This window comes from Priapulus caudatus, unplaced genomic scaffold (genome assembly GCF_000485595.1).
Source record: "Priapulus caudatus unplaced genomic scaffold, Priapulus_caudatus-5.0.1 Scaffold406, whole genome shotgun sequence".
Classification (NCBI taxonomy): domain Eukaryota; kingdom Metazoa; phylum Priapulida; class Priapulimorpha; order Priapulimorphida; family Priapulidae; genus Priapulus; species Priapulus caudatus.
The window spans coordinates 184,639-209,420 of NW_014577467.1; the positions used below are offsets into that span (position 1 = coordinate 184,639).

Below are 24,782 nucleotides of genomic sequence, written 5' to 3' on the forward strand. Positions count from 1 at the left end.
TATATATATATATAATATATATATATTTATTTATATATCTAATATTCGATTCATATATTCTACTAATATAATTTCTCTATTTCTTGACCCTAATTAATTACAAGCGCACCCAAGCGCCCTTTATCGAATCGCTGCGCGCATGCTCCGGAGACTGCGCGTTATAGAGGGCGTAGTAGCGCTGCCGGCGGTCGAGCAGAGCCTGGTGCGTGCCCTCCTCCACGATTCTACCATTGTGAATCACAGCGATGCGGTCAGCGTTCTGTATCGTCGAGAATCGGTGAGCAATGACGAGGCTGGTGCGACCGCGCTGCGCAGCGTCCAGAGCCTCTTGCACCACCTGCCGTGTTAGAACAATAAGGTTAATTAGAATCGCAAGACGCAGCACGAGATCTCGTCACCACACAGCAGTCGCGTGACAAGGTCGGCTACAGCCAAGAATGTCGAACACGGAATTTGCATTTACGTTACGTGTACGGTCACGTGACGTCACGTAGCGTCACGTGTAAGGTCACGTGTAAGGTCGCTCCCCCGCGAATCTAGAAAGGGCGAAAAATCTGCGACACGAGGTCTGTGGAAAAAAAGACGTGTTGTGCGGAGCTCGACCAGTGCTTGCGCTGCTGGCTGAGTACATGTTTGCAATATATAGAGCTGGCGTTATCACCATGTAGCTAAACGTTAGACGTGAAAAACAAACTCATAACATTAACGCCACATCACACGTAACGTCACTATTCATCGCACGTGATATCACACGACATAAAGCCGGGCAAACGAAACAACAAACACACACCCAATGGGCGGAAATAATTATGTTTAAATTAAAATCTCATTAAAAATAACATTGTCGTTTTATTCTATAAATAATTAGGAGATAGTAATTAGATTAATAACATGTTTACAGCAAGAGCTGCCGCACTCGTTCGGTGTGATGTGCGTCATCCCGCGAAATCACACGAGAATTAGCTAAATAAGTTGCAGCCGAGTCTTGTCTAACTTGTCTGAGCGCACCAGAGACACCGCGACGTGTCTAAGTCCCTTTCTATAGGTGTAGTTAACGCACGGTTAATTGCACATCGTAGTAGAAAGTTTTTTTTTATTAAAGCTGCTTGAAAAGAGTCAATGCGATATAGATGCTCATGGTAACAATTAACTGACACATGGCCAACTGGTCGGGAATTGATATAGAGAGTTGGCTAATGATGCGTATGACAGTCAGAGTAGAGAATGTATAGCCTCGAGAAAAGAGCCATAATCGAATAAGCGATATCACGATTTAATTTGGATGCTACGACTGACAACATTGTAGCAGGTGCCAGGGCCAAAGTTGCATAGCAAGATAGCCAGAGCTGCGCAGGAGTAGATAACGAATGTAATGTAGTAAGGATCCTTAGTAAGAGAAGTCGTTGCGGAAATAATATTATGGATTCTATAATGCGATGAGTATGTATTGTATTTCATAGCCACAGACCTATTTTTTTTTACCTTGTTTGCAAAACATAATGTGTGGGAACAGCTGTCTTTCTCATCCCGGACGTAACCGTACCTTATGTGCACTAGTGGGAGATCCGGCGGTGCCTGGTCTATATCGCGCCCAAATTATGATATGTATATATTTCAGAAGAAAGTAGAAAATAGGATATGCCACTTCAATAATGCCGTAGTAGTGCGACGAATGAGAACATAATTGGCGTAGTGTGAAAGACTACTACTGCAATGAAAACTGTAATTGTACAATGTCAATTGAAAAGAAATGTGTGAAATGCAAAAGGTAACATAACGAGATAGAACATCACGAAGGAAACGTAACGTACCATAACCATAACACAAGTAAGGCTATCGTGAATTACAAACATTCTAACATACCTTAACCTGGAGAACACGTAACCTCGTAATGTATAATATATATATATATATATATATATATATATATATATATATATATATAATGTTTATGTATATAAACCATGTGCTTGGACACGTCTGTAATACCCTTTCGTTGTTGGCGTCCAGAGCCGATGTTGCCTCGTCTAGTATGAGAATCTTCGGGTTGCGTACCAGGGCGCGGGCGATTGCAACTCTCTGCTTCTCTCCCCCGCTCAGCTGTGCTCCCCTCTCTCCGACCCTAGTCTCGTAACCCTGGTAACAGTCACACATTACACACTCAGCTTCCGAATAGCGGCAATACAATACAATGCAATACAATGCAATAATATACAATACGAGACAAGACGATGCGATGCGATGAGACGCGATGCAACGCAACTCAACGCAACGCCACGCCACGCCACGCCACGCCACGCCACATCATGGAATGCAATGCAATGCAAAAAAATAGGGGACGTTACGGTACTTATAATGCTATGCGATACGATATGATACGATACGACACGATACGATATAATACAATACAATACAATATAACACAATACGGTGTCTGACAACGGTATACTATCTATTAGGACTATTCCTAGCCGAGATGCGCAAAACTTTTATTTCGCATTTTAGAAAACAAAATTCGAACATGCGTAAAAAAAACCGCCACCGTTGCGTTAATTTATATTTTTTAATTAAATTTTTAATTTTTAACCATTCCTGAAAATGTCGAAAATGCCCAGGAAGATTTAATGGCCTTTCCTGGACGTTAGTGTTTCTGAAATGGTTTCTAGAAATGTTGAATGTTTCGCCCAAAAATAGACATGTGCAGACGTGTTATATTCTTATCTTATTTATGTTGTCTGGTATCATAATTATGATAATAATGCTGAGATTATGACAGCAGCAATAATCTCAGCATCATTATCATAATTATGATACCAGACAACATAAATAAGATAAGAATATAACATCTGACAAACAACCATCTGCCTGCAGTTATCGCAAATAGTGTTGGACAGAGAGCGTGCGCCAGAAAGAACGGGAAATGTATAGAAATAGAGTGAAACATAGATCTCAAAGTAAAGGCACATCTCGGAATAGGCCAATAGGATAGGGAAACCAACCCCCAAGTAAACCAAAACTAAAACGGAGATTTTAAGCCCATAAATGTTAGCACTATGTAGTTCTATTAATTTCAGGACAACGTCGTGGGAATGACAGTGATGTCTCTTCCCGTTTATTTGGCACTGCTTCTACAAAGGTGGAGCCTATGACCCACCTGAGGAAGGTTACGTATGAATTCGTGGATGTTAGCTCTGCGTGCAACCTCTATGATCTCGCCCATAGGAACGGGACGGCTGTTGTCTCCGTAGGCAATGTTCTCTGAAAGAAACCACATCTATTAGTAGAGATTTCCATAGCTCAGCCCAGTCTAATCCAGTGGTTCTTAACCTTTTTGAGTCATGGACTTCTTTGAGTATCTGGTAAAAGCTCTCCCAAAGGGTCCCGTGGACCACATGTTAAGAACCTCTGGTCTAATCTAAAGGCATAGACTGGTCCATAAGATCGATGTGGCTGAGCCCAGAGGATTCTCAACAACCTACGGAGTTAGTCTATCGTACCGAAATGCCGATTCATTCGGCGTTATTTTCGGTTGCAAAATGTATCGGTTGCAAACCTCTGTATGCCGTTAGCGATCGGGAACGGGAACAAAACAACCCAGACTCGATGCCGTTATAAACTACCTAAACTTCTCTCGGCTAACGCCTGGTGAAAACTCGCGAGAACCGCGTTGTCGTGTGCAGCGTGGGAGACTGGATGCGCTGATCATGACTGACTGACTGGCTGTTCGACTTCATGCTCTGTCATGGAAGTGCAACATAATCACGGCGTTCGTGTAGCGTACGTACATAATCATCATAATGTTTTCCTAATTTCTCCGAACTTTAGCCATCTACGTCACATTACCATGCCGAATGCTAGCCAGCATGTCTCATAAGCCAGCAAAACATGCTCTAATTATAAGTAATCAAAAGATTTCTGCAAAATACTGCATCCGCAGTGACCATTATTCTTTTCACGAAGGCACGCGCGGCATTCATCGTTTCAATGCGCTAATTTAATATAGTAATCTCAAGCTCTCGTGCTCTTATAGGTTTATAAGTGGATGTAAGATTGAGGCGACACTGATGAGGAAATCGAGGACAAAGGACTTCTTTGCTATGATTTCTTTCCTAGCAGAGATGCATCCCCACAACACGCATTATTCATCATCATCATTATCATCATCATCATCACTATCATCATCAATATCATCATTATCATCATCATCATCATCATCGTTGTCATCGTCGTCGTCGTTTTCGTCGTAGTATTCATGATGACGCCTTAATGACTGCCACCCACTTATAGAGCTTGTTACGTGAGACTGTTTGCACACGGGACCTATAGCGGCATGTGTGCCGATGCAACAGCTACTGTAGTGTGTAGATATCACTCATGCTCCGGGATTAGTGTCGAGATTTTCAGCTAAAGTAACTAAAATTTATTGTTCACATACATTATTCTAGTTGGTACATAGAGTAATAAGTTGAAAATAATGTGTAAATTAAATAATTGCAACATTGTAACATTGTAACATTGTAACATTGAATAGAATGAATAAGTGTAAATAGTATTAGTAAAGCACAGATAGCAGAAAAGTAAGTCTGCAAAACACCTCCCTGAAAATATACTTTGCTCGCGAGCGGTGACTGACGCGTGCGAACTGGAGTTAGTGTGCCGGATGGCTGCACGGAAGCTGAGAGAGGTCACGGTGCGAGCTCGGTGAGAGACATGGCGGTGCTACGTTGTCGCGTGTGTTTGGTTATTGTTGTCACACGGCTGTCTGGAGCCTTAGTTTTGTTAGTTTTAGGGTATTACGCGCGCAAATCGAATTGCCGCGTATCCGTGGGCCTTCTTTTGTTAGTGCTCAATGGAAAGAAGATACACTTGCTAATGTATAATTTTATTTTTCAAAAACTAGAATCTTTGCTGCATCCAACAGCGTGGGTGGCTTGTTTGGTGTGCATTCCTGTGGTTGCCAGGTGGGTTTTCTAAGTATAAGTGTTTAGGTGTAAAATCACGATGACAAGTAGCTTGTTTGCAAAAGCCAAAATAGAAAAAAAAATTTGAGTAAGCAACATAATAATATGGTGGTCATTTGGTCATCATGGTGGTAATTCAGAGAATGGCATTGTAATTTCTCGAATAAACATTTTTTGATTAATGGTATAAAAAATGTGGCAAATATAGTCGCCTCTGGGAAATTATTTCTTACCATAATACCAGCGCAGGCCAGCGTTGTATTCGCTGTATTAAAATTATTATTTCATAAATAAATCAACAACTAAATACATGTAGACATGCACATGTCGGTCTGATCTGTTAGTGAACGTATTACTTAGGTCTGTTGTCAGAAACCAATCTGGTATAATTAATAGTCATAACGTTAACATCTTATCGTAGACCCGAAATCTATACACTGCGTATGAGAAACTCGTAACTTTACCATGTTTCTCTCGACGGTCTGTGAGAAAAGGTTAATATTAAGACTAATATTAAGACGAGTGTTGCTTCTGACAAGGGGCGTCTGATGCTATTATAGGCTGTATAATAGTCAATGAACAGCAAATTATCTTACGCTTGCATTTCCGAGATTCGCGAAAACGCAATTCGATAATGCTACAACGAATACAAGTGCATCCGTTTACGTGACATAGATCGTTCTAGACTGGCACATCACCTCGACATAAAGACAAAGATGCCAGAGTGTAGGGACAGGGTACCTGTCTATGGCATCTCGCAACATGCGATTTACATGTTGACTTGCGTAAACAAACCTACTTTTGAAATGCACATCGATGAACATATTGGTGAATATAACGATGTGTGATTGTTCTAATGCAGGCTAGTCTTACTGTATTCAGTCGGTGTTACGCAAAGATTACAGGTAAGTGTTAAAACAGTCGACCGCAACATCGAATCTTTGAGAACGGAAGAACGTGGCGTCGTAAATAACAACGCGTATAGTAACAACGCTGACAGACAAATAGAAAGAGACGGGAGGGGAAAGAAGACAGAATGAAAGAAAAAGAGCGAACGAGAACGGAAAGAAAGATAGCAAGATAGCGATAGAACAGGCTATATAGATATAGAGAGAGAGGGAAGCAGAGAACAGAGAGAGAGAGAGAGAGAGAAAGAGAGAGAGAGAAGAGGAGAGAAAGGGACAACGAGAAGGGGAACGAATCAAGCTAAGAACACACACTTACCAGCAATTGTGTTATCAAAGAGGATCGGTTCCTGAGACACGACACCGATATTGGAGCGCAGCCAGCGAACATTCAGATCTGTCACGAATTCATCGTCCAGCATCTGCCAAAACGATGCTATATTTATACACGATTATCACAATTATAATGATTATCATAATATTAATAATTTTAATAATTATCTTTAAGTCGTTTCTGGTTATGAGCAATGGCGATATAATGTTTTAATTATTATTTGCGATCATGTGAAAAACCCAACATTTACTAAAAGAGGTTATTACGCATCGAACCCTGCATTTATAATAATCTATCATGGCTTCACTCTTTCACGTATTTTTACGCCTGTCTGCGTTTAAAAGAAACATCACGTGCTCGCGTCTTTGTTGATAAACCTACCACAGCGCCATCTTGCGGGTCGTAGAAGCGTTCGAGTAGCTGTATGATTGTGCTCTTCCCACAACCGCTGCTACCCACGAGCGCGAGCGTCTGACTCGGTCTCACGCTCACATCTATTCCCTGTAAGACCTCTACTTCTGGTCGTGTCGGATAGTGGAATTTCACATTCCTTAACGTGATCGAACCCGTCACATGCTTCTATAAAGTGTGTATAAGGCTTCAATTAGAATATCGCTCAAGAGTTACACTTGCATTACACGTATGTTCAAAATCTATTTATGGGATTAACTATACACTTGCTAAGTTGTCACTTTGCAACTGTGAGCTATGGCTTTTCTCTCTCTAATTTCCCCATACATGAAAATTCGCTGCATTAATATTGTTTGTGCTGTCTGTCACGTTATAACGAAGATGTCGGTTAAACAGCACAGGGTATTCAAGTTGAATGGAGCAATATACGGGGTCGTTTGATGTACGACCGCCAGATGGCGCTCACCAGTCTGACGCCGGTCTCGGCGTAGCTGTCAATCGACGGCTTGTTGTCGATGACTTTGAATATGCGACGTGACGAGGTCTTTGCCTTGGAGTAGTCGGGAATAAAACTGGCACTCTCTCCAAGAGCCATCGCACCAAACACGATGGCCGAGAATGTCCTGTTATAGATGCACGTGTAATCACTAAGCCAGTGATAGCGAATAGTGTGTGTGCGTGTTTGGGTGCGTGTGTTTGTGTGTGTGTGTGTGTGTGTGTGTGTGTGTGTGTGTGTGTGTGTGTGTGTGTATGTGTGTGTGTGTGTGTGTGCGTACAAGCGGGCGAGCGGGTGGGCGTGCGTGCGTGCGTGCGTTCGTAGGTGCGTGCGTGTGTGCGCCCGCTTGTATGTATGTGTATGTGTATGTGTTTGTATGCGTGTGTGTGCATGCGTGCGCGCGCGTGTGTGTGTGCGGGCGTGTGCGTGTATGTGTGTGTGCGTTTGTGTATTTACGCAGTCAGGCGATGTCGATATCCCATTCTCGTGCGAGTCCTATAGCCACTACGCGTTAATTTAGCCAATATCACGACACTGCCTACCGCAGCATTGCCTTCCACGCTCGCGAGCTACAACACGGACCACGCCCACAAACGCAAATGAAGGTTACCAATATTTCCCACCTCAATGCATCCGGGCACTCTGCCAACTTCCACCCGAATACATCCGGGCACTCTGCCAACTTCCACCCGAATACATCCGGGTACTCTGCCAACTTCCACCTTAATACATCTGTGCACTCTGCCAATTTCCACCTGAATACATCCGGGTACTCGGATACCTTCCATCCGAATACATCCGGGCACTCTGCCCATCCCACCCGAACACATCCGGGCACTCTGCATGCCCATCCCTACCTGAATACCTCCTGGTACTGGGCTTCTCCCCTGTCGATCAGCGTGGCTCCGTACGAGAAGGCAGCGGCGTAGGCAAAGAAGATGATTGCCTGAGATATGCTGTACGTCACACCGTAGAGGTGCGCCTGCACGCGCATGATGTTACTGCAGAGACGATGGAGAGATAAGAGGCGATAGCGCTAATATAGACAGCAGAGAAATGTGACCTAGCTACAGAGAGATATTGATACAGATAGATGCAGAGATAGTGAGATGAAGGGAGAGATAAAAAAAAAGAAGATAGATGCAGACGTGGATAATGAATAAAAAGATTGGAGATAGGATTGGTGTGGAGAGCATGCATAGATGGACAAATATATCATGCTAACATTCGTACATTCGTCCTAATGTGGGAACACTATCTAAACATGCATGTGCTATTCATAGAATGTGTATTTACATGATAACGTTGTAATAGTATCCACACTGACATGTACCAGCCGTAAGCTAATACGACACATCCAATTTAATACTTTCCATCTTTTTTACGTATTAGAAAGAATAGTATATTGGAGTAATCATAGTTACATCCGTATAAGCTCATAATATTTATCGATAAACGTTTATATGAATCCAATCATGGATATGGATTCATCCACATATATTCACGGATTCAGTTTCACGTGATCATAATAGTATTACATGTGTAGTGGAGAAGCCGCATATGTACGTCTATCTGGCCCGTCCGTGTCAGCGAAGGTCGTATTTGATCTAACTTAATAACAACCACATATCTTTGTCTAACAAAATTATCGCGTATTAAGCATCCCTATCCTACCGATGCGGTGCTTGCGTCTTCTCTTCATAGATGGCGCTGAAACTGGCTTCCTTCGACAACGACGCCACCGTGCGGATGTTCTCGATGGCCTCAGCTGCAAACTGTAAATTAGACACGTGGCAGACATTTGACGAATTAAGTACGTTCAATAGAGACAGGCTTAAATGAGGAGAATGCAAAAGGACGAGAGAGAGAGCTAGAGAGAAAGAGAGAGAGAGAGAGAGAGAGGGGGGGGGAGAGAAGAGAGAGAGAGAGAAGAGAGAGAGATGAGGGGGGAGAGAGAGCAAGAGGCTAGAGAGAAAGAGCAGAGAGAGAGAGAGAGAAGAAGAGAGAGCAGCTAGCAGAGATAGAGAGAGAGATAGAGAAGAGGAGAGAGAGACCTCGTCTACGAGGAGAGGGATATAGGAGGGAGGGAAAGACAGGTAGACAGCGAGATGAGAGCAGGGCGGGAAGAGAGAGAACCAACCAGCGAAGGAGCGTGAGAGATCCCTCGCTCCAACGAGGAGCAGGGATATAGGAGGGAGGAAGACCAGATAGACAGAGGAGAGAGAGGGATCTGACGAGAGAGAGAGATCGACGTTGAGAGAGAGAGGATAGAGAGAGCGGGTCCGAGCAAGAGAGAAAGCGAGAGACGGTGAGAAAAAAACAATGTGAGAGCAGGTGCCACGATGTAGACAGAAAGCACGCATATTCATTATTAGAAATCAGCCATATAGTCAAACATAAATCCCACGTGGTAGCCATAGAGCCGCACGAGGGGGAGAGAATTGAGAGAGAAGGAGAGAAGGAGAGAGCATGCTAAAGAGAGTGCACGCGAGAAATTCTCCGGACGCATACCTCTTCCCTCTCTTGCATGGCTTTCTTATGATGGTAGAATGTCCTTGCTGCATGCGCATCTGCTACGAGCGGCTCCGATAGAAGGCCGCAGGCATGAACGGTCGAGTAATGACGAACGTCAGCTTCCAACTGATAGCAGGCAAGCCATCAGCATCCACGCCGAGTTACGATAGCGCGTTCCAGCAATGAAGCCAATCTTGCTCCTGTGCCTATAACAACGCCAAACACAGGAGATGCGTGTACAGTGCGTCAGAAACGTGCTCCTGTTGCTATATCAACACGAACTGAGCAATAGTGTGCATTTCGTCAAAACGTTGCCTACTGTTCCCTATATCAGACACGAAACTCAGACGTGATAGTTCATTGCCGTCAAAAACGTTGCTCACTAGTTGCAATATAACAACAGAATGCAGAAAGAGAGGCATTGCTGTCAAGAACGTGCTCCTGTTGCATATAACAACACGAACGCAAGCGATTGTGGCATTGTGTCACGTGCCTCTTTAGCCGCATACAACAACCATCGATATGCAGAAAGAGAGTGCATTGCTCAAAAGGTGCTCCTGTTGCAATAATTGCATAATTGCGACTTGGGAAACGTAAAAACGCTGGTTTCAAATCCTGCTCCCTGTGGGAAACTCGTGTTGCCTGACAGCTTAGCAAGGATGGACATTATTACATGATACATGATTACGGGATGACACACACGGTATAAGTTCCTTTCGTTATCTACGAAACAGAACAGATACAGCGACTGTATAATAAAACAGAGACAGTACAGAATTGCCCAAGAAGTGCTCCTTTGCCAACAACGAATACACGGACTTGTGAGTATGTTGCTCGCGCGTGGTGTAAGACACAATACCCAATCTGTGCTCACTAGCTCAAACAACGGATACACGGACTAGTGTGTAAAACGACAGTATCTCAATTGTTGCTCTCGTTGCGCAATGACCGATACGTTGAAAGCAATGGAGACATTATAACTGACTGCGTCGGATGTGTGAAGTGAATAATCGTTACCGCGCAACGTGGTAGAACGTGACTAGTCGAAATCACCGGATGTGCATACATATTGATAAATTATATATTATTATATATATATATATTATTATCATATATATATGATTATATATATACATCCGCACATCACGCCCTTGTCGTTGGATGCATCGACCGCGTAATCGCGTTGTCAGCTTTACGAGCGCTGTCTTGTGATCATCGAAGCCAGGCTATTCCTAAAAGCACAGATAATATAGGAATTATCTGCCACATTAAAACTCTCGTAATTAAAGATAGCCGTCATTTCGCTGTGATGTTTGTTACTTGTTCGATGCACCATGCGCGGACAAGGGGATGTATTCTTGCTATGCACTCCAAACTGACGTGAACTCGATTCGCGGTAAGTATTCTATATCCAGGTATCAGAAGCGTATAATGACAAATTGTCATGAATATTTTACATAGTTATATAATGATATATTGCATTATACGCCTCCCTGCAGGTATACATACATGCCAGGCATATGGACCAGAGACATTTATACATACCAGCATATGCAGGCATACTGACCGAATTCAACTATAATTCCCCTTCGGTACATTCATGAACCACGTACATAACAACTAAGCGGGCTTTAATCGGGAGATGATATTCCTCACCTGATATACTCATAACGGTATGGCTGAACGACAGCATGATATAATTGTGATTCATATGTAGGGTACCTGACCGAGTCTGCGTGGAATAGTGCGTCGAACCCTCATCGTCAGTAGCGCTCCGGAGTAGCCAAACATCGTAGCCTAGAGCAGACAGGATTTATATTTCTTCAGCAATATTACACGTCTATGTATATGAGCTGAATGAAAACTACACACACTCTCAGCTGGACAACTAACGATGCGGTGGGGTCAAGCGTACCGCTCGCGGGATGCAGCTAAGATATAGCTTGCAGGCGATATAATCTTGGTAATATGAAGTGAAAGCAGACCAAAAGGGTCCCATGCTTTATCCAGCCCCGATATTAAGTAGTCCGCATCTATAGTGACTTATGAATGCGACGGGGGACCGTAATTGGATGTTCGTACCTTAGAAATAATATAGATAACCTTATATCTATTTATATTATTTATTGGCGTACCCAATCCCTTGCCGAGGTGTGAGAGTCCTGTCACGCGGATGAGGAAGTTCTTTATTAGAAACGTCAGAAACAAACGTCAATTAAATTATAACGTCAAACTGAACGTCATTTTACGGTATTTCGTCATAAATAACGTCATACTTCACGTCATTAAAAACGCAGTAACAAGCGCAGACCGGCTTCAAGCGCCGGAGCATTCGAGTCGCTATCTACACGCCCTTGAGCGTGTTCGCGCTGCCCTCGACCCGTTAAGGAACGGTACGCAGTGCAAAACGACACCAACAGTTGTTGTGACACACACAGTACTGTTGTGTCTGATTGCGCATTGCCGCGGCTGTGCCGGTCAACACGGCTCGTGCGATGAGCATCAGCCAGGAAATTAACCCTTGTTTTACACCAGCTCCGTCTATGACATACTCTAACATGTCAACCACTCATCACCGCGGGGCATTTCCCCCTCCCTCCGCCCTGAGCATATCATGCGCAATGACCGTCAAACGATTACGTTACTGTAGGGAACTGCGTTTACGAGCAGCCGGTCCGCCGGTAAAACAAATCCGACGGCGTATTTGCTCACCTAGCATCGCCTGCTTCTCCTCGGGAAACTGCAAACACCTGTTAGTGGGTGAGAGAGAGAACAGCGATGCGACGCTGAATCATGGTAAGAGAGATCCTGTGACAACGACGACACACGCCAAGCGGCAGTGAGAGAAGAAATTAATGCACTAATAGAATCATGGTGAGCTAAACCGCAATTCGACGGTATCGCGGAATTGGGAGCGGCAAGCAACAGCAGGCCGGAGGAAACGGAGGGGACAGGAGCAGCCAGCAGCAGTCGTAGTATAGTACCCGCCCCCCCCCCCCACCGCCAGACGCCGCCGCGCCACCCACCCACACCACAGCAGCAGCAGCACAACCCACCACCGGCAGCAGCAGCAGCATCACAACAACACCACCGGCAGCAGCACGCCCAGCAGCCCACAACCACCACCACAGCCGCCGCCCGCGGCCGCGCCACCTGCAGCCGCCACCACCACCACTTACCAGCAGTAAGCAACAGCAACAACCAGCAGCAGCCATCAACAACAGCCAGGCAGCAGCAGCAAACAGAACACAGCCAGCAGCCAGCAAGCAGCTAACAGACAAACCTTCCTCATCTCTGTCTCTGCTCCCTTTCTCCACTCCGAAGACACATACACACACACACACACACAACACAACCACACACACACACACTAGCACCACGCGCCGCGCGCGCACTACAAATACACCGCCACACAAACTTCACACAAACACCACGCACACGCCGTAACACACGCGCACCGCTTCACCACACACATGTCGCGGACACGGCGCGCGCACGCACAGCACGCACACACGCACACACGCACACACACACATGCACGTGCAAACATATACCTCGACCACTTTGGAGAAAATGATGAGCAAACCGGGCCATACAAAGCGCTTTGCCGCTGCACGCGCATCAGGACCGATGATCATTGCAGTACCACGTCAGGAAATTCATCTTCATCAGGCGCCACAATGTCGGCTGCGGAGGTAGGTCCTCATGTTCCTCTCCTCCTCATCCTCACTCCATCCACCTGCGACGTGAAAAGAGACAGGAGAGGTAAGTAGTGTCATCAGTCGCAATGGTTGACGACAGACACACGCGCGCGCGCGCTGGGCCTCACACACACACACACACACACAACACGACACACATCACAACAACACACGCACGCACACGCACGCACATACACAGAAAACACACACACACACACACACACACACACACACACACACACACACTTAGCCACACCGGCACCACAGTAATACACACAGCACTACACACACACATACACACACACCAGACCCACACACACACACCATGCACGCCACGCTACGCAACGTCACTGGCGCGCACACGCGCCAACGCCACACCGCACGCACAACACACACATACAACACACGCACACGTACACCCCTCACACACACACACCACACACACACACACACAACACACACACACACACACACACACACACACAAACACCACACACACACACACACACACCACACACAAACAAACAAACGCACGCACACACCACACATACATACACGCACGCACGCACGCAGCACGCACGTACACGACATCAGCTCACTATCTGCTACTTCGATTCCGGATACTGATGACACAGACATCGTGTGTGATTTGTGCGCAGGCCAAGTCTGGAATTGAACTGCTAATACTGCGTTGACTTTGTTTGCTATAGGGAGAATGAGCATATGCCTGCTAACGTCATATTCGTTAAGTATGCGCCATTGTCAAGTCCAGTGATAGAATACGTCAATAACATAGGCGATCGAATAAGATATATATGTATAATATAATAGCTAGATAGATAAGAATACTGGATCTGGATAGATGGATAGCCATGGATAGGAGGGATAAGCTGGATAGGATGGATGGATGGCATGGATGGATGGATGGAATTGCGATGGATGGATGGATGAGGATGGATGGATAGGATGGATAGGATGGGATAGGATGGATGGACTGGATGGATGGATAGGATAGATAGGAATGGATAACGGATGAGATGGATGGATGGCATGGATGGATGGCGATGGATGGACTGGATTGGATGGATTGGATGGATGGATGGATGGAGTGGATGGATATTATGGGAATAGATAGATGGATTAGATGGATGGAATGTATATGGATGGATGGCATGGATGGATGGATGGATGCGATGGATTGGATGGATTGGATAGGATTAGATAGGGGATAGGCATAGGATGGACATGATGGATGGATGGCATGGATGGATGGACTGGATGGATGGATGGTATGGAGTATGTGAAGGATAGATAGGATCTGGATGATGGATGCGATGGATGGATTAGGATGGATGGATGGATGCGATGGATGGATGGATGGATGGATGGATGGATGTAAGATGGATGGTATGGAGGATAGCGATGGATAGGATGGCATGGATGGATGGATGGCAGGATGGTGGGGATGAGGATGGATGGATGGATGGATGGATGGTAGGATGGCATGATGGATGGTTGGTATGGATGGTAGGATGGATGGATGGATGGATGGATGGAAGGTGGATGGATGGATGGATAGGATAGATGGATGGATGGATGGATGGAGGATGATGGACTGGATGGATGCGATGAGGAATAGATGACGTGGGATAGGATGCGATGGATGGATGGATGGAATGGACGGATGGTGGATGGATGGATGGATGTGGATGGATGGATGGGTGGATGGATGGCATGGATGGTATGGATGGAGGATGGATGGATGGATGGATGCGTTAGGATGGATGGATGGATGCGATGCGTAATGGATGGGATGGGATGGATGGATGGATGGCATGGATGGATGGATGGATGGATGGATGGATAGGGTGATCAAGGTATTGGATGCGATGGATGGATGGCATGGATGGATGGCATGGATGGATGGATGGATGGATGGATATGGATGGAGGGACTGGTGGATAGATGGATAAGATGGATGAGATGGCATAAGATGGAGTAGCGATGGATAGGACTGAAGGTGGATAGGATGGATAGGATGGATATGGATGATAAGGCATGGGATAGGTGACTAGGATGGATGGATGGATGGATGGATGATGGCATAGGATATGATGGATGGATGGATGGAGGATGATGGATGGATGGATGATGGATAGGATGGATGGATCGATAGATGGGCATGGATGGATGGATGGATGGAATGGATGGATGGATTGGATGTGATGCGATGGATGCGATAAATGGATAAATGGAATAAATGATGGATAGATAGCATAGATAGATAGATAGATAGATAAGAATAAGATATTAGATAGATATGATAGATAGATAGATAGATAGATAAAGATAGTAATAGTGATAGAAGATAGATAGATAGATAGTAATAGATAGTAGATAAGATGAAAGATAGCCATAGCATAGATTAGATAGATAGATAGATAGATAGATAGATAGATAGATAGATAGATAGATAGATAGATAGATAGATAGATAGATAGATAGATAGATAGATAGATAGACATATATAACTTTACTATTCCCATCGACCTAGTTCTTATATGGAGATTCTTGACGTAGGATATCTACCACGAACCGCACTTACCCCCAATAACATGGTCGTCATCTTCATTGTCTGTATCTTTTGCCTATAATTAAGATGCAGGTTAGCATAGCGCGTTGGCAGGCATGTGGACACTGCATATACGTTCTCCGTATTTTAAGACAAATCTTACAATTGGTGCATTATATTGTGCTTATGTATTTTTATATTGCTGTAGGTTATTGTTGTATAATGGTAACAAATGTACTACAGTAAAAACCCTCGTATGTACAAGAACCTGCATTTTGCCACGTTAACCTGAAAAGGTTCTTATATAATTGGGGTTTACTGAGAAATTAGGCTGTTTAGGTTCTTAAATGTGTTCTTATTTTCTTAAGATAAAAAGGTGCTTGTTGCTGGTAGAATATTGGTGCGGTCCATTGTTTATTTAAAATATGCATATAATTATGTCTAGATGACTGCAATCTATACAAATACAAACCCTATTCTAGGTTATCTTGTGTTTTAAATTTTATAAAATAAGAACCTGTTTCAAATTTTAAGCTAAAACAGGTTTTTATGTCAAGGGGGTCTAAATGGAAAATCTTAGTCTAACAAGTTCTTAATCACTAGGTTCTTATACGCGGGATTTTACTGTATTGTATGTGTTGCTGCGAACATTCTTGCTACTGTCGATTGGTGCGGGGAAGGTAGTGACCTCCTTCCCTCTAGCACATGTTAACTAACAACACTGTCCCTCTAACAACTTCCTCCCTCTAGCAACACCTCCCGCTGGGCACCATCTCCACCCAGCAGCCCACACTACCTGCAAGCAACCCTTTCCGCTAACACCCCCTCTCATAGCAACCCCTCCAACTAGCTATCCCTGTCACTTTAACAACCCCTCTCACTGGCAACTCGGTCTTTTCCCGCTGGAAACCCCTACCATGCTGGCGCACCCATGCTCTGCCTCCCCCTCTTTGCTTCTCACACTCTCCACCCCGGTCGATGACGACATATCGTCTTGTTTTCATGCGCGAGAGCCAAATCAGCTCACAAAGTAAAAGAGAGTGCATTTTGAGTTAACCGAAGTAGCTCTACAAATAGCAAAAAAACCAGACCTGCCCAACAATCGATTCCGACGGCTGCTTGAAAGAGAGAACAAAAAAAACAAGTATAGCGTAACATGATTGCGGAAAAATTACAGCTTGATTCATGCGAGGATATTCACATGGCAGGTGTGTTGTGATCAAGCTATAAGTGGCATGCAATAGTAGCCTTCCGCCAATTGTTCACCGCATGATAATTTCGTCTATGGAAAAGGTTTCCTTTTTGAATTTTGTTGCGGTAAGGTTTCAAACTAGAGTGCACTAATTTGCATTATGTACGCAAGGTAGATGCCTCTTGAACGTCTGGAATGCATTAGAAATAAGTTGTTTTAAAGCATTAATAACACATTAAACATCGGCATTCCGTCAACTGGCGTAGCCATGGTGATCGGTCGGCCATTTTTGTGTTTGAAACAGGATCCGACTACTTTGTAGAAGTGTGCATCATTTAGGTGGCAAAGGTTTCGAGCCGAGTATAAATATTTACTCTGTGGTTATTTAGCATGAATAAAGTGTATGTTGTGTATGCGACAAAACTCCCTGAGTGTTTTTAATTAAAGTTTCTGTTCGATGCTTATTCAGGCTTGCTGCCTATAGAAGCCCTCTACTGTTGTGCTACACATATATACACGCGTAGCTGTCTGCATATACACGTAGACGCAATTTAGCACCATCTATGGGAGACGCACGTATCTCTCTCTCTCTCTCTCTCTCTCTCTCTCTCTCTCGCAGCCTACAGACAAAACTCTTCTCTCTCTGTCTCTGTCTCTTCCCATCTTCTCACACCCGAACACATACACACACACACACACACAACACAACCACACACACACACATACACCACGCGCGCGCGCGGCAGCACATACAAATACACGCACACAAACTTCACACAAACACACCACACACGAGTCACACGGCACACGCTCACACACACGAGTCGCACACGGCGCGCGCACGCACACGCACGCACACACGCCACACAGCACACACACACATGCCACGTGCAACATCAATACTTCGAACCACTTTGGAGAAAATGATGGCGAAACCAGGGCATTACAAACAGCTTTGCCGCTTGCACGCGCATCAGGACCGATGATCATGCAGTACCACTCAGGAAATTCATCTTCATCAGGCGCCACAATGTCGGCTGGGAGGTAGCGTCCTCATGTTCCTCTCTCCTCCTCAATCCTCTCCTCCACCTGCGACGTGAACAAGAGACAGGGAGGTAGTAGTGTCATCATCGCCAAGTGTGTGACGCAGACACACGCGCGCGCGCGCTGGGCCTCACACACACACACACACACACACACGACACACACAGCAACAACACACGCACGCACACGCACGCACATACACAGAAAACACACACACACACACAAACACACACACACACACACACACACACCTAGCCACACGGCACACAGTAATACACACAGCACATACACACACACATACAGCACAACAGCACCCACACACAACACACCATGCACGCACGCACGCACGCACTGGGCGCGCACACAGCGCACGCACACCGCACAGCCACACAACACATACGTACACACGCACACGTACACCCACTCACACACACACACACACACACACACACACACAACACATAGGACACACACACACACACACACACAAACAAACCACACACACCAACACACACCACACCACAAACAAACAAACGCAGCACACACCACACATACATACACGCAGCGCACGCACGCACGCACGCACGTACACACACAGCTCCTATCTGCTACTTCGATTCGGATAGCTGATGACACAGACATCGTGTGTGATTTGTGCGAGGCCAAGGGTCTGGAATGACCTGTAATACTTCGCGTGACTTTGTTTGCTATAGGAGAATGAGCATACTGCCTGCTAACGTCATATCTCGTTAAGTATGCGGCCATTGTCAAGTCCAGTGATAGAAATACCGTCAATAACATAAAGCGACTCGAATAAGATAAATATGTATACATATAAATAGCTAGATAGATAGGAATACTGGATTGGATAGATGGATAGCATGGATAGCGCAGGGATAAGCTGGATAGGATGGATGGATGGATAGGATGGCATGGCATGATGCGATGGAGATGGATGGGATGGATGGATATGGATGGGATAGGATGGGATAGGATGGATGGATGGATGGATGGATAGATAGATAGGATGGATAGATCGGATGGAGATGGGATGGATGGCATGGATGGATGGATGGATGGATGGATTGGATGGATTGGATGTGATGGATGGATGCGATGGATAGGACTGTATAGGGAATGATTAGATTGGATTAGATGGATAGGAATGGATAATGGATGGATGGCATGGATGGATGAGATGGATGGATGGATGTGGATGGAATTGGATAGGATTAGATAGAGGATAGGCATGGATAGGAATAGATGGATGGATTGGCATGGATTGATGGACTTGGATGATGGATGGTATGGAGCATGTGAAGGATAGATAGGATGCGGATGGATGGATGGCGATGGATGGATTAAGGATGGATGGATGGATGGATGGATGGATGGATGGATGGATGGATGGATTGGTAAGATGGATGGATGATGGAATAGGATGCGATAGGATGGATGGATGGATGGATGGCAGGATGGTGAGGATGGGATGGATGGATGGATGGATGGATGGATGGATGGATGGATGGATAGCGATGGATTGGATATGGATGGGTAGGATGGATGCAGGATAGGATGGATGGAGTTGGATGGATGGATGGATAGGATAGAATGGATGGCATGGATGGATGGAGGATGATGGATGGATGGATGCGAAGGAATAAGATGATGGGATAGATGGGCATGGATGAGATGCGATGGAAATGGCTGGAATGGGAGGATGGATGGATGGATGTGGATGGATGGATGGGCTGGATGAATGGATGATGGTATGGATGGAGGATGGATGCGATGGATGATGGTTGGATGGATGGATGGATGGATGGTAATGGATGGGATGGTGATGGATGGATGGATGGATGGATGGATGGATGGATGGCATAGATAGGATAGGTATAGGTATGGATGCGTATGGATGGATGGCATGGATGGATGGCATGGATGGATGGATGGCAATGGATGGAAGGATGGATGGACTTGGTGGATAGATGGATAGGATGGATTGAGGCATGGCATATTGATGGATAGGATGGATATGACTTAGCTGGATAGGATCGATAGGATGGATAGGATGGATAGGATGGGATAGGATGACTTAGGATGGCATGGATGGATGGATGGATGATGATAGGATAGATGGATGGATGGATGGAGGATGATGGATGGATGGATGATGGATAGGATGGGATGGATGCGATAGATGGATGGATGGATGGATGGATGGAATGGATGGATGGATGGATGGATGATGGTGGAAATGCGCATAAATGATAAATATGGATAGAAGATGCAGATAGATGAAGATATAAAAGATAGTGATAGATAGATCGAAATAGATAGATAATAGATAGATAGATAGAATAGAAGATAGATAATATAATAGATAGATAGATTAGATAGATAGATAGATAGATGATAGATAGATAGGATAGCAATTAAAATAGAATAGATAGGATAAGATAAGATAGCCATAGCATAGATCGGATGTATACATATATATATATATATATATATATATATATATACATCCGTCACTCACCCCTTGTACGTTGGATGCATCGACCGCTAATCGCGTTGTCAGCTTACCGACGCTGTTCTTGTGATCATCGAACCAGGCTATTTCCTAAAAGCACAGATAATATAGGTAATTATCTGCACATTAACACCTCTCGTAATAAGTATACGCGTCATTTCGCTGTGATGTTTGTACTGTTCGATGCACATGCGGCAAGCGGGATGTATTCTTCTATCACTCCAAACTGACGTGAACTCGATTCGGGTAATATTTCATTATACCAGGTATCAGAAGCGTATAATGACAAATTTGTCATGAATATTATTACATATTATATAATGATATATTTGTCATTATACGCTCCTGCAGGTATACATACATGCCAGGCATATGTACCAGACATATATACATACCACGCATATGCAGGCATACTTGACCGAATTCAACTTAATTCCCCTTCGGTACATTCATAACCACGTACATAACAACAAGCGGGCTTTAATCGGGAGATATTCCTCACTTGATATACTCATAAGGTATGCTGAACGACAGCATGATATATTGTGATTCATATGTAGGGGTACCTGACCGAGTACTGCGTGGAATAGCTGCTGTCGAACCCTCATCGTCAGTAGCGCTCCGGAGTAGCCAAACATCGTAGCCTAGAGCAGACAGATTTATATTTCATCAGCATATTACACGTCTATGTATTGCTGAATAAATGACACACACACTCTCAGCTGGACAACTAACGACGGTGGGTCAACGTACCCGCTCGCGGGATGAGCTAGATATAGTTGAGCGATATAATATTGGTAATATGAAGTGAAAGCAGACAAAAGGGTCCATGCTTTATCCAGCGCCGATATTAAGTATCCGCAATCTATAGTTGACTTATGAATGCGACGGGGGCGTAATTGGATGTTCGTACCTTAGAAATAATATAGATAACCTATATCTATTTATATTATTTCTATGGTTCGTACCCATCCCTTGCGACGGGTGAGAGTCTGTCACGCGGATGAGGAATTCTTTATTAGAACGTCAGAAACAACGTCATTAAATTTATAACGTCAAACTAACGTCATTTTAGGTAATTTTTCGTCATAATAACGTCATATTCACGTCATTAAAACGCCAGTAACAAGCGAGACCGCTTCAAGCGCCGAGATCGAGTCGCTATCACACGCTTGAAGCGTGTCCGCGCTGCCTCGACCGTTAAGAGAACGGTTACGCGTGCAAACGACACAACAGTTGTTGTGACACAACAGTACTGTTGTGTCTGATCTGCGCATTGCCGCGGCTGTGCTGTCAACACGCTGCCGTGGATGAGCATCAGCCAGAAATAACCCTTGTTTTTACAACAGCTCCGTCTATGACATACTCTACATGTCAACCACTCAGTCACCGCGGGGCATTCCCCCCTCCCCTCCGCCCTGCATTATCCATGCAATGACGTCAAACGATACGTTACCTGTAGGAACTGCGTTACGAGGCAGCCGGTCCCGAGTAAAACAAATCCGACGGCGTATTTGCTCACTAGCATCGCCTGCTTCTCCTCGGGAAACTGAAACACCTGTTAGTGGGTGAGAGAAGAAAGGCGAGCCGACGCTGATCATGGTAAGAGAGCATCTGTGACAACGACGACACACGCAGCGGCAGTGAGAGAGAAATTAATGCACTAATAGAATCATGCGAGCTAACCCAATTCGACGGTATCCGAATTGGGAGCAGCAGCAACAGCAGGCGGAGGAAACGGAGGAGAAGGAGCAGCAGCAGCAGTAGTAGTAGTAGTACCCCCCCCCCCCCCACCGCCAGCGCCGCCGCCGCCACCACCACCACCACAAGCAGCAGCAGCACAACCACCACCACCGGCAGCAGCAGCAGCAGCACAACAACCACCACCGGCAGCAGCAGCAGCAGCAGCACAACCACCACCACCACCGCCGCCGCCGCCGCCGCCACCGCTGCAGCCGCCACCACCACCACTACCAGCAGTAGCAACAGCAACAACAGCAGCAGCATCAACAACAGCAGCAGCAGCAGCAAGCAAGCATACAACAGCGCAGGCTAAGCAGCCAGCTACAGACACACACTCCTCCTCCTCTCTGTCTCTTGTCTCTTGCCTTTCTCACAGGCCCCCGACACATCACACCGTACACACCACACAGCACAGCATACACACACACACACACATACACACACAGCAACACACACACGGCTGCGGCGCGCGCGCCGCGCCCCACACAAATACAAGCGCACACAAACTCAACAAACACACATCACGGTCACACGCACGTACACACAGCGCAGCAGACGGGCGCACGCACCACAGCCACGCCACGCACGACGCACACACGCCACACACAGCACATGCACGTGCAAGCATAAATCACTCGACCACTTTGAGGAGAAAATGAATGGCAAAAACGCGTGGCATTACAGAAGCCGTTTGCCGCTGCCTAGGCGATCAAGACGCGATCGATTGGCATGCAGACCACTTCAGGAAGTATTCATCTTCATAACAGGCGCCACATATGTCCGCGGGAGGTAGCTCCTCCATGTTCCTCCTCCTCCTCATCCTCCCTCCTCCACACTGCGAGTGAGAAAGAGACGAGGAGAGGTAGTAGTGTACATCGATGCCAAATTGGACGCAGACCCGCCGCCGCGCGGCGCGGGGCACTCACACACAACACACACAGCAATCCGCACATGTCACACGCACACACACACACACACGCACGCACACGCCAGCGCACATACAGCAGAATCAACACACAGCAACACACACGGCGGTCCCACACACACAAGCACTACACACGCAACACGCCAACACATTTACATACACACACAGCATACACACACACACACGGCCGCCACACACCACAACACACACACAGCAGCAGAGCAGGGCACCATGCACGCACGCACGCACGCACGGGGCGCGCACGGACAGCGCACGGCACAATGCGCGCACGCACACACACATACTCATCACGTCACGACTGTACACCGCCCCTCACACACAACACACACACAGCAGCACACACAGCACACCACAACACACACACAGACACAAACACACACATCACACACACAACACACACACACAACCAAACAAGACAAACGCACGACACACACATACATTACACGCACGAGCACCACGCAGGCACGACTCCACCGTAACACACACAGCTCACGTCTCATCTGCTCTTCGATTCGGATACTGATTGACAGGCAGACATCCGTGTGTTGATTTGTGCGAGGCCAATCTGGATGAGCCTGCTAATACTGCGTGCTTGTGTTTGCTATAGGAGAATGAGATTATGGCCTGTAAGCGTCCATTTCGTTAAGTATGCGCCATTGTCACGTCCAGGTGATCAGAAATACTGTCATAACATAGCGAATGCGAAATAGAATATTACTGTATACATATATATAGCTAGTTAGATCAGATTATATGGATGGATAGATGGATAGATGGATACGGAGGGATATGGCCTGGATAGGATGGATGGATGGATGGATGATGGACTGGATAGGATGGATAGGATGGATAGGATGGATGGATGGATGATGGATAGGATAGATAGGATGGATACGGATGGATGGATGATGGATGGATGGATGGATGGATGGATGGATGGATGGATGGATGGACTGGATGGGATGGATGGATGGATGGAATGGGATGGATGGATTGGATGGATGGATGGATGGATGGATGGATGGATGATGGATGGATGATGGATGGATGGATGGGATGGATGGATGGATGGATGGAATGGATTGGATGGATGGATGGATGGATGCGATGGATGGATGGATGGATGGATGGATGGATGGATGGATGGATAAGATACGATAGGCATGGATAGAGATGGATAGGCAATGGATAGGATGGATGGATGGAATGGATGGATGCGATTGGATGGATGGATGGATGGATGGATAGGATAGATAGGATGGATAGGATGGATAGGATGAATGGATGGATGATGGATGGATGGATGGTGGATGGATGGTGGATGATGGAGTTGGATAGGAATAGATAGCGATGGATGAAGGATGGATAGGATGGATAGGATGGATGGATGTATGGATGGATGGATGAATGAATGGAATGGATGGATGGAT

General features: G+C 45.7%; 1 protein-coding gene and 1 long non-coding RNA gene across 2 annotated transcripts; both read right to left on the reverse strand.

Annotated features, from left to right (window-relative positions):
* Positions 1–97: 97 nt before the first annotated feature.
* LOC106810046 (phosphatidylcholine translocator ABCB4-like) lies at positions 98–9,645 on the reverse strand. Its single transcript, XM_014813312.1, has 9 exons — positions 9,619–9,645; positions 8,782–8,882; positions 7,965–8,108; positions 7,078–7,234; positions 6,582–6,779; positions 6,186–6,288; positions 3,155–3,258; positions 1,990–2,136; positions 98–337 (listed from the first exon to the last, which is right to left on the reverse strand). Exons 1-9 carry the CDS (start codon positions 9,634–9,636, stop codon positions 98–100), a joined length of 1,212 nt encoding a protein of 403 aa, XP_014668798.1. The 5' UTR covers positions 9,637–9,645.
* Positions 9,646–20,668: 11,023 nt separating this feature from the next.
* Positions 20,669–22,191, reverse strand: LOC106810048. Its single transcript, XR_001393947.1, has 3 exons — positions 22,120–22,191; positions 21,230–21,307; positions 20,669–20,753 (listed from the first exon to the last, which is right to left on the reverse strand). It is a non-coding gene; the product is annotated as an uncharacterized LOC106810048 (long non-coding RNA).
* Between the last annotated feature and the right edge of the window lie 2,591 nt (positions 22,192–24,782).

Bases quoted from the DNA above. Each gene is read 5' to 3' on its own strand.
- LOC106810046 (XM_014813312.1), bottom strand. The intron at 7,235-7,964 runs GTAGGGATGGGC...CATCTATAACAG, and splicing joins CAGTACCAGGAGGTATTCAG to GACATTCTCGGCCATCGTGT. The intron at 6,289-6,581 runs GTAGGTTTATCA...TCGTTTTGGCAG, and splicing joins ACCCGCAAGATGGCGCTGTG to ATGCTGGACGATGAATTCGT.